Here is an 11,348-nt window from a genome sequence, read left to right as displayed (position 1 = left end):
GAAAACATTTTCATACAATATCATTTATTGATGTTGTAAGTGCAAGATCAATTATTCTTCAAGTGACCAGGATTGTCTGTAGATTGTATTTTCTGTAAATATATCAATGTTAAGTAATTCAGGAAAAGGTTTCAAAATGGTCTAACTAAGCCCTAAGTAAGCCTAAGTAGGCCCTGATCTGAGGGCTTTTTAGTCTATAGAGTCCGAAAAGAAATCTCGAGGCATGCAAGTTAAATAAATCGACTAGAAACGCATGACCACTCAATTTTAATGAAAATATTCAGAATGTTAAAAGCATTTATTTTATTCGGACTGGTTTCAGCCAGCAAATGTGCTCTATAGGTAAAATTAGTATGAGTTATTAGCTTTATACAGTCGCGCCGAAGCGATCGCTCCGTGAACAATGCAATTCCGCAGGGCGGGGACCCGTGACGCGGGTTTCAGTCTTCTTTTGTACTAAAAACAAAGAGAGTAAGCATTACAGAACAAGAGTGTGCAACAAACAATTTTTCCGGCAAATTGTCGATTTGCCGAATTTTCGGCAAATTGTGGTTTTGCAAACAGTTTTTTTTCGAAGTTTCAAAATTTCAATTTCAATCGGCAGAATTGTACGCATCCTATGACAGCCCCTACACCAAATTTCAAAACTAAGCAAATTCTATGAAAATATCTTTAAAAAACGGGAAAAAGTTTCAAAACGTACAGTTTTAAGTGTTTCCGTCCACACTTTGGCGCGACTGTAAGATGGCAAAACGATACAGTGGCAGAACGATACAGTGGCCTTATGGCTCCCAATGTCCTTCTGTATGGCTCTATAGGCCCTTTAAGACATAGCTAAACCACTGGACCAATTAACTATATGACTGTGATATTCTAAAAGCTCTAGGTATGTAGAATGAATAAACTAACTCACAATTCAAATCGCTGTCTGATTCCAGTAGGTTCGCAACACGTCCTGAAGATCCTTGAACGCAGCCTCTTGATACTGAACACTCGAGAATTGAAGATCCATGGCAGCAATCTTGTCGAGTGTCTCCTTTGCAGCTATCAAATCATCGTTACTGTTCTGTTTAATCAGCTCCTCAATCACTTTGGATTTCTCACTTGCATTCATTTTGACATCAGGAATCTTTGACAAGCTCTTCAATGGATCTGTGTATTCTAGCAATGTTTTAGCTCTGCAACCTTCGAGCTCGGCTACAAAAGCTTTTGCTTCTGTCATGGTAGCTTTTAAAGAATCCATATCAGCCTTGTGATCTCCCCATTGAGATTTGAGCTTTGCTGGAACAATGGTGTCGACATTCTTCAGCAGATTGATCGGGGCTTCCATATCCAAGAGATTATAGACATTTCGGAGAGAAGAAACTATATTCTTAATTGAACTAGATTGACTATATGACAGCGAATTCAACTTTAGAGACTTATCGTTTGACTTTTCACTCATCTTCTTTGGAATCTCTTTCACTGTAGCAAGCTCTTTTAAAAACTCGGAAACGATTGGAGGTATCTGCTGAATATTTTGAACAGAGTCCTTATTTAAACTCCTCAATTGCTGAACCACTTGAATTACTTTTAGAAATTTCTCAGAGTCTTTCTCCAACTTCTGAAAACAGATGAAAACTGCCATTTCTTTAGTTGGCATCTCTGTGAAGGATTCATCTTGTAGTGTTTTTTCTTTGTCCTTCAGTTCGTCGAGTTGTTGAATAGTAAACTTGTATTCTGCTGCCCAATCAAAAAACATCTCGGCAATTTGTAGTAATCTTTGTTAAGTTTGCCAAAGTGCCATTTTCACTAAATTTTTTCAAAGCTTCTTCAATCATTTCATCGTATACGACATCCCGAAAGACCACTCATTCTCATTCGTATACTTTTTGAGAATATCGGTTGATAATGATGAAACGTGAACCAACACACGGTGAAGCTTTTGAACCGAATTTACATTTTCGATGAGATTACTTATTTCTGTTTGTAAAATTGGTTTTACCGGTAAACTATTGCATTTATTGAATTCTGTCACGAATCCTGTCAGGTTTCCAATATCCAGTGGGACCGATGGGACTAATTTTTGAAGTTGTTCGAATCCATCGTACATTTGTAAATTCCCAGCAAAAGCTTTCAACTCATTATTGAAGTTGTCGAGCATTTCCGAAGCAGTTTCGAGGCCAGTTGGTAAATCATTGAACGATGTTCTTTTCACTTGGAATATTTTAAGCAACCACGGATTTCTGATGTTCTTCAAATAAAACCTCTCATATTCTTTTGTGACATTTCTCAGGCTCTGCAATCTCTGAATGTCTTTATTAGATTCTTCAAGACCCTTTGCAATATTCATGACTTGTTTGAGATTTTTGTAGAACAGTGCTTCATGTTCTTTATTTGCTTCAGAAAATGTTTTCCAAAAATTAATCAACTTCAGCATTTTTTGAAGAGGCTTGAAAATAGAAGTGCCGTTGGACAGAAATGTGACAGATGTGATCGGTTCAGATTTAAAACCAGCATACAGCAAGCCATGGTAAGCCGATTTTAGCATTGTTTCTGCAGTTTCCATAGCTTCTTGTTTTTCAACATCGCTTAGAGTTTTCCCATTCAATTCTAAAAGCTTCTTTAAACAGTTGTTGACAATGTCAAGTTCTGGCACTATATTATTAATATATTCAATGTCTTCAATACCTATATTTTTCAAATCTTTGAAAAATTCTTCTTTTCCAGGTAGATTGATCATATTTTAATGCATCAGATTCTAATCCAATAACTTCTTTGCTACTTTCCATAGAGATATCTTTCAAATTGTCAGTCAACTCAACAATTTCTCCGCGCTATTTCTCCGCGGTATTGTAATAAAATTTCCATATTATTTTCCGTTTTATGACAGTGCTATCTACAGTACCCCTTTTATGGGAATTGGGGTGTATAAAAGCGGCGCGGTATAGTATACTTCTTCATTCTATACTGACCTCTTGTGTACGGGGCCACTTCTATTTTTTCTACTTTTTATATGGATTTTTCCTTAGAAACTTTGTTTTGGGACAAATGAGGTGAGTTTTAAATTTTGATCGATAATATCTTAAAAACGTGTTCTACAAAAATAAAGTCCTTCAAATTCTGAACACTTCCTCATTTGGAACTTTTTCTCTATCTCCTCCCGTTCAAAAGATATGACCATTTGAAGTAAAATGGGTGAGAGAGTATGGGGGATTCTTTCCCCCTCCAAGGGCGCGCCAACTTCAAAGCCTCATAACTTTTGAACGGGAAAAGATAGAGAAAAAGTTCCAAATTGGGAAATGTGTAGAATTTCATGAAGAATATGAATTTTTTAATTAAGTGTGATGAAAAAAAAACTGAGAAAATGACTAGAGTTTCATGGAGATTTTTTTTTGAATACTAAGTTCAGTGATGGAAAACTGTATTAACAAAATTCCAGAAATAAAAATCATCTACCTCCAAGTCCTGTCACGCCACCTGACAAATTATGAAGTGATTTTTTTACCTTCTCATATGTAAAAGGGGGACACTACGCTATGCATACCGAGTTTCTGACATTCGATGGATCTTGGGCAACATCCTTTAATGTTCAAAAAGGCCGAGCAAAGCTTGAAATGGAAATTAGAGAGTGGTGAGGATGGTTTTTTGAACAGTTTTAGTTTCAGTTCATAAGTAGGTCAATTTTTCCGTAATTCAGTAATAAAAATGTTCATTAAAATTGATATAATAGGTATGAAAGATGTTTCTTTTTGTATTAAATTTTCAAAAAAATCAGTACTTTGAGTTTTTTGTTCAAAGCTTCTATTGGTGTTTTGCAAAGCAAAACTGAGCATACTTTCCAAAAAAAAACTTAATATACCCCAAAAGGACCGATAATATGTGAAATTTTCAAGTTTAAATCTCAGTTTGATTGCAACAATTTTGAGCAATGTTTCAAATGCTTAAAATCAAATTAAAAAAAATAAATGTCAGAAAGGATTTGAACTTCCCGCCAACACTTCAAATTTGTTGTCATTGGGTTTTCCAAGCCGTTTTCAAAAAAAAACTGTATTTTCAACTTCAAATTTTTCAGATTTTTCGTAATTTCCGGTCAAAGTTTTGGGAAATTGCCAAAATTTTGAAAAATACGAGCTTTTGAGGAAATTTAAAGAAATGTCGCATGTTTCGACCCCTACAATGTTTTAATACAAGTAATTTGAACAAAATTTAAACATAAAAAATGTCGAAAAAAAATTTTGTGGCAAAAACTGAGTGAAGAAATGAAATAAAAATCTCAGAAATGGATGTTATATGTAAGTCTACCATATTTCCCATATCGAAACTCATTTTTAACACTTTTAGAATGGACAGTCATGAAAATCCCTTTCTCCTGGACACTCGTAAAGACCTCGATGTGATTAAATCCGACGGAACGCTTGCATCGATTGTGAATAGACCTGATACATTTCAGTTCATTGTCTGGAGGCACCACGTTTTCAAGATCTGGAGAAATTCCGGATCTACGATTTCCGGATCTGGCACCGTGCCAACGCACAAAACGCTTTTTTATTCATTCGAAGCAAGTTGTTTTTTGAAAATTTCTTCTAGAGGAAACGCTTAACAACACGCGACGCGTAACAACGGAGCATCATTGTCACGTTTTTCTCCGAGAAAAATAGCGTTTTAAGAGTTGGCACGGTGCCAGATCCGGAAAACGTAGATCCGGAAAAGGTAGATCCGGAAAACGGAGATCCGATATCCCGCCAGATCTTGAAACCGTGGTGCCTCTGAATTTTAGAAGATTTTCAAGAAAAATGTTACAAAATGTTACAAAATAAAAAGAAAATCATTTTTGGTAATAACAATTTTTTATGATTTTTTTCAAAAAAAAATCACAAGGGTCCCCTTGTGATTTTTCACCAATTTTTTTTTTGGAAAATTTTTAATTTTTTTATTTGATGTTATAGAAAATGTAAATATGTAGTTTTTTTCCAGTTTGGATGTTCTGAACACGATTTCGGACAAAAACCTGAGGTATAGCAGAACTCTTATGTTCAAAAATCGCATTCAAATTGGATGCTTAAATCTTCGTGGAAAAAATTTTTATGACAAAGTGATCAACTACAAAGTTGTTCATCTTAATCTAAAGTACAACTTTGTAGTTGATCGTTTTTTATCAAAAAATTTGTTGGTCGAGATAAAGTTGTGTAAAGTTTGGCACCTTCCTGCTTGTATTTTCTTTTTCTGTTCATATCTCGGCCGCCAATTTTTTTTGATAAAAAAGTTCAACTACAAAGTTGTACTTTAGATTAAGATGAACAACTTTGTAGTTGATTCCTTTGCCATACAATTTTTTTCCACGGAGATGTAAGCATTCTAATTCAATACGTTTTTTGAAATTAGCGGTTCTACTATACCTCAGATTTTTGTCCGAAATCGTGTTCAGAAGAACATCCTAATTGAAAAAAAACCACATATTTTGCATTTTTCTATAACATCTAATAAAAAAATTTAAAATTTTCCAAAAAAAATGTTTTGGTGAAAATTTTCAGAATTCCCTTATGAAATTTTCCGAAAAAAAATAACCGGCAAAAATTGAAGAATTATAAGAAAAACTTATCAGTTATTGTATAAAAAGGCAACATTAGTTGCTTTTGATGATAAATAAAAAGCCAGAAAGGTTCAAAGTTCACGCTGCGATACTTCCGCCAACGCCTACAGTGAGAACTATTTTGAATAGAACTCGGCTGAAACTTGACCAAAACCCTTGATTTGTATTGTAAATAAAGCGCAAAGATTTTTTAACAATTTGTTGAAATTCGATATTTGATTAAATTCTACACTTCTCCAGTAAGTGAAGAAAAGTCTGAAAAATTGACATTTCCAAGCCAAAATCTTGTTTTGAATAGAACTCTCTTGGGTTTTTACTGATTTTAACTAACAAGATGTTCAAATAAAGCTGTTAAAAAGCCAAACAAACTGTTGAAATTCGATTTTTGAAAAACGGTATGTACCTCGAATGCGGCTGACAAATATAGACAACGAAAAAAACAATCTCAAAATTTCTTATTTTTATGTATATAGGCTTTTAGAACATGGTTTTTTCTATCCATTTATCTATTTTTAATGTTTAATAATCTTCATTATTAAGGATTTTAGCCACAGTCTTCGTTTTCATCTCATTTTCCATTTTTCATCTCATTTTCCACTTTTTCGTTGATTTTTGCATTTAAAAATATACAAATGTCGTCGAATTAAATGCACGATACGCAAAGGTACGCAAACACCGATGTGTACCGTACTCCGAAATGTTTTTAATTTCCATGTTTTAAATTAAGAAATCGACAAAAATGAGAGTTTTAAGCACAAAACAGAGCTTTTGAAGCAAAAAAAAATTATTAAACAATACAGATGACATATGCTCCTAGAAAATACAAGAATGAAGGTGTTTTTGAGGAAAAAATTTAGGCCAAAATTTAAAAAAAAAAAACAGTATTTTCGAGGAATCAGAGAAGTTCCCGATTTTCCTTGCACGGCCCGGCGGGGGGTACATGGACGAGAATTCTCTACCGTATTCCAATTTGGCTGACTGCGTGCTCAACGTTGAATACTCAGTTTAAAGTTTCGTACACCGTTGCGTACTGCACAGCGCGCATTTTAATTGACGACATTTCGCGAAAATTATCAGAAGATTTTTTTCGGAATTATAGAGCTGAAATTGAAAAAAAACTATCAAATTTTCATCGAATTTGTGAAAAATCGTAAGTATGAAGATCTTTTCTTCACTATATTCAAGGAAAATCGATATTTAGCTTTTCACAGACGAATGATGTCTCATTTTACTCGATGAAAGTTTCTGATGAGCTGTTTTTATCGATTTTTGAGCGATAAAAATGCGATTTGTTGATAAAATGGATAAATTATATAAAGAAACAACATATATTGCTCTGAGATTACTTTTTGAGAATCAATTCTTTATTTTCGGTCATTTTAAATTAAGCATTAAAATAAAAATATTAGAAATCATAATAAAAAAAACAGAAAATCGATATATTACTATTTCTTCGGAATTTCACGACTTTTTTGGACGAATTTTAGTCTGTAAACTTTCTTCTTCGAATTTGTGTCCACGTGGCTTTCAGTCGAAGAAGATTCTGCAGCACTCCTTCTTGCTTGCCCACAACTTGCTCGAATTTTCTAAAATTTTTAACTTATTGAAATTGTCATTTCACCTTTACACTCACTTCAGCTAAACTATTACTGCATTTCGGAAGTTGATAAGATACTGGTGGAGCAACAAGTGGATGGCTTCTAGTGATTGGCTGGCTTGTCGAGCAAGTTTGTGTGATTGCCTGAAATAATTTTTGATTTCAATTTTGAGTTGATTTAAAGCAGTGAACCTACCATCGGGTTCGGACGAGAAAGAGCATTGCTCGGTAGACCACGGAATCCAATTTTCGTTGAATTGCCTCCAAATGCAATAGAAGTTTGTACGTTTTGTGAGAAGTCGGGCTGAAAATGTTCAAAATTTGAAACTTTTCGTGAAAAATAAAAATCTCACCACAGCATTTCGAGATTTTGTCGATTGTGGAAGCCTTTTCTTGGAGCTAAAATTGATTTTTTTTTTCGCTAAATTTTTTCTTTTTTGGGCAGCCGTGACGTCCCGAATAACTACTTTTGGGTCCCGAAGATCATTTTGCGAAGAAATTGGCAGAACTGTTGCATCTTTTGGTACGATGGAAAGACCGGGAATGGACGTGTTCTGAAATAGTTGTGTTTTTAAGAATGCAGAAATTTTTTTCTGTACAAAAATTACCATAGTCATGTCATTCATGATGTTACGACACATGAGCTCTCTCAGAACATGGATGTAACGCCTTTTCTTGTCCCGGTAATTGCAAAATCTCCTCTCAAGTGCATTGAAAATCGCGTGGACAGATTCAACTCCTGGTTCTGTGATCCTTCCAATGTTTCTCACATCTTTTGCCATTTGTGGTGCATGGTAGACCACCAAGTGCAGCTTTAAAATAATTGTTTCTTCGGGAACCGCTACTTTCAAATCCTCCACAAATCCGCGAATCGAATTTTGAAGTATTAAGACGTCGGAATCATTTAAAAACTTGTTTCCCGAAAGTGACATAATAGTTGAAAGCTTTCCCATTGCTGATTTCAATCCGAGCAACATTGGGCATAAATTTGGGCCAAAAATGTTGAAAGTCTCCTCTACAATAGCCGGCGTTAGCAGCAATTTCAAATGGTTTCCGCAAAATGATTGGAACCAAGCCTGCTTGTCCGCTCCAAACTTAGCCCAACACTGTTCCATTTTTTCAAGTGTTCCTCCGGGAGTACCATTCACAATTGTGTCGAGCAACAATTTTTCCGATTGAAGTGCTTTCAGTTCAGCATGCGACTCCAATTTCATCTTTCCGGTGGCTGCTTGATACTTTTCTTCCGCACTTTTGATTAGGTTAACAGCGTTTTTTAGAGTTGCTTTTCGCGTTTTCAGGATAGGGAAACAAGTAGTGTTATCCAAAGTGACAGAATATTTCCAGAGGGGATTGAAGATATATTTGTCAAAAATACCCATGATAATGTGCAGAAGAGGAATCAAATAGAACATGATCGCAACGTGTGGCAGAAGTGGAGTACAACAAGCTTTGTAAAGATCGATTGTTCGTGGGTGGAATGTTTCATCAACATTCATATCCTTGATTTTCATCCTCTCTTCAGCTCCCCGTGGATTCTGGGCAAAACACTTGAAGCAGAAATTGTGGGATGAATGTCCTTGGTGTCCAAGAATATCAAATTGAAACTTGCAATCTCCAGTTGCAATTTGCACAATTTTTGCGGTTTTTTGAACTCCTTTGTCCAAATATCGAATTTTTGTCAGCTTGCCAAGCTGCTCAAGAACGTCGGGAATGAATTTTTTCAGACACGAGTAATTGTCGGATCCGTCATATACTGCAATTACCATAACGTGTCTCGAAGAATTCGGTCGAGATACATTCCGATTACCAATGCCAACTTTGTGCTTCCACCTCCAGCGTCACCAACGACTCCAATCTTGATTACTCCTTTCGTGTAGCCATCGTCCACAAATTGATTTGAATTGCATAGAAGCTCTATTCGATAGGCTAAAACTTCTGCAATTTTCATGCACTGCACAATGGTAATCACTTTTCCTTTATTGTCGAACGAAGTGGAAACTTTGAAACTGGAGATCATTGATAACTGGATTGACAAATCTCTTGTGTTCTTTACCAATGGAAGCAAATCATAGCCAATGGAATTAGTCAAATAGTTTTTGATTTTTTCCATCTGACTTAGAGATAATCCGCATTTTGATAAAAAGTCAACGGCCTCAAAGTTTGAAAGCTTGTTTTTGTAGCTTTGATTCTCTTCTGAATTCAGGAATTTTGTGAATTTTCGAATAAATTGTCCGACGTCATCCTCGAGGCAGATTTCGTGTTGAAGCAAGTGAAGAGCTTTGCGAAATCGATTTTTGATACAACTTTTGTTTCTTAGATTCGAAAATTTAACTTTAAAAGCTGATTTTTTGAGGTTTTCAATTTCTTCGGCGTGTCTTTGTAGACTCAGAACCATAGCTTTGCCACTTTTCTTCACATCTGCCCAGCTTCTCACCAATCGACCTTCTATACCACTGACGATCGTTCGCATATTGCATACTTCCATTTGCAGCGAAGAATTCGATGCTCTTACAGTGATATTTTCTTGGCGGACTATTAGTATTTCTTCCGAAAACACCGCAAACTCACCATTCCGCTTTTGTATTTCTTCTGATATTTCATTTTTTCATTTTTCAGTCGTTCGATCGTTAGTCGGAGCATTTTGATCTGCGGAATTTGCTCAACATTGGAGATTATTCGAACCCTCGGTGTACTGAACGAGTTTCGTGAAGGTGTCGGTGGAAACACGGGATTGGAGAATCTCTGCAAAATCATATAATATTAGTTTTGAAATATTGAAAAAAAATTACATTGTGAGAAAAAGTCGGAATTTCGTCACTAAAATCCATTTCCACGTCTCTCGTCAGAATTCCTTCATCCATATTGAAACAATTTGACGACCTGCATGTAGTTGCGGAGCTACTGGAAGCAATGTCGGGATGGTGGGAGTTTCGATCTTCTGAACTGATTTCCTGATTAGCCTGTGGCGACGAGCTGCACGTCTGAAAATCACGTTTTTGAAGTTAGAACAAACTACTCCAACTTAATTAAAGTAGACAAAATTGAGCTGAACGAACTGAACTAGAGTATCGATTTTTTGGTTTTTTAGAAAGATCTCGTCCAGTAGTACGTGAAAATGTCAAAAAAATATCGAAATTCTATACAGTTTTTCGAAAAAATTTTGTCGAATTACCGTCGATGGGAATAATTCCTCCCGAATTTCCATTTTTTTTCGTTTCGAATTTAATTTTTCCGCGTTGGAGCTCCAAGCTTTAATTTTTGCTGACATTGGAGCCACCTGAAAATAAAGAAAACAGTTATGAAAATCAATATCGAAGATTGTTGAAAACTCGTGGAAAAAATCGATTTTGAAAAAAATTCCATTTTTCAGTGCAAATTGTTACTTTTCGATTTAGAAAATACTTCCGACCTATTGAGCAACTGAAATCAAGTGTTTTTAGAATCGAAAAATTTAGACAAAGCTAATGAAACACATTTCATTCAAAAAATTTGAAGAAAAAATTAATTACGGAAAAATTTCCATTTTTTTAGTTCAAATTTTTACAATTATAGACTATTCGATATTTTTTAGTGTATCAAACCGTTAAAGTGGTATATTTTCTAGAAGCTAGCAATCTGTTGAAGATTGTGGCTCATTTTTACAAAAAAAATTTGAGGATTTTTTGAGAAAATGGGAAAAAACCTACTTTTTTGTTGAATTCGGCACCGTTTTGTGCTGTTGGACGCGTTTCCGTTGCGGTGTTGTGATTTTCTGCAACAAAAAATATATTTTTATCGATAAAAATGAGAAAAAACGAGAAAAAACGAAGATAAATGAGCTTAGCAGCCAAATTAAAAATGTTTATTCGTTCAAAAATCTTAACCATAGGAGGCGGTGGCCTAGCCGGCGCAGCTCTCGCGGCCACGTCTCTTTCGCCGGGCCGTGCCTTGGTTCAAATTCACCACAAAAATCAATGTGGAATATATTTTTTGTAGAAACTGAACATTAGGAACAGAAAATAGCTTAATGACTTATTCTGTAGTAGTTCCAAGCTTTATGAACACATTTTCAAGTACTAGATATCTTCCAATCGAGAGAAGCTCTAGTTGTCATACAGCTCGACTGATTTCATATATTCCTTGAGAACGCTCGCACCTCTCGCCCTTTTGGTGTAGTGGTTAAGCGCACGGTCTTCAGAT

The 11,348-nt window shown here is 35.3% G+C and overlaps 1 non-coding gene and 2 pseudogenes across 4 annotated transcripts; 1 reads left to right on the top strand and 2 right to left on the bottom strand.

Annotated features, from left to right (window-relative positions):
- Window positions 1-914: 914 nt before the first annotated feature.
- On the bottom strand, window positions 915-2,722 carry Y116F11B.11 (annotated as a pseudogene). Its single transcript has one exon. A coding segment is annotated over exon 1 (1,808 nt).
- A 242-nt stretch (window positions 2,723-2,964) lies between these two features.
- On the top strand, window positions 2,965-4,664 carry Y116F11B.24. Its single transcript, NR_102125.1, has 3 exons — window positions 2,965-3,035; window positions 3,422-3,613; window positions 4,324-4,664. It is a non-coding gene; the product is annotated as an Unclassified non-coding RNA Y116F11B.24 (non-coding RNA).
- Window positions 4,665-7,011: 2,347 nt separating this feature from the next.
- Window positions 7,012-10,437, bottom strand: Y116F11B.10 (annotated as a pseudogene). 2 transcript variants are annotated; one of them is made up of 7 exons: window positions 10,342-10,437; window positions 9,959-10,150; window positions 7,778-9,911; window positions 7,523-7,723; window positions 7,366-7,473; window positions 7,206-7,313; window positions 7,012-7,158 (listed from the first exon to the last, which is right to left on the bottom strand). In that variant, coding segments are annotated over exons 1-7 (2,986 nt in total). The 2 variants fall into 2 exon arrangements; another variant differs by having other exon boundaries at window positions 7,014-7,158; window positions 9,738-9,911.
- Between the last annotated feature and the right edge of the window lie 911 nt (window positions 10,438-11,348).

This window comes from Caenorhabditis elegans, chromosome V (genome assembly GCF_000002985.6).
Source record: "Caenorhabditis elegans chromosome V".
NCBI classification, from domain to species: Eukaryota; Metazoa; Nematoda; class Chromadorea; order Rhabditida; family Rhabditidae; genus Caenorhabditis; species Caenorhabditis elegans.
Note: the sequence above shows the minus strand (reverse complement) of the source record. Positions and strands in the feature narration are given on the sequence as shown.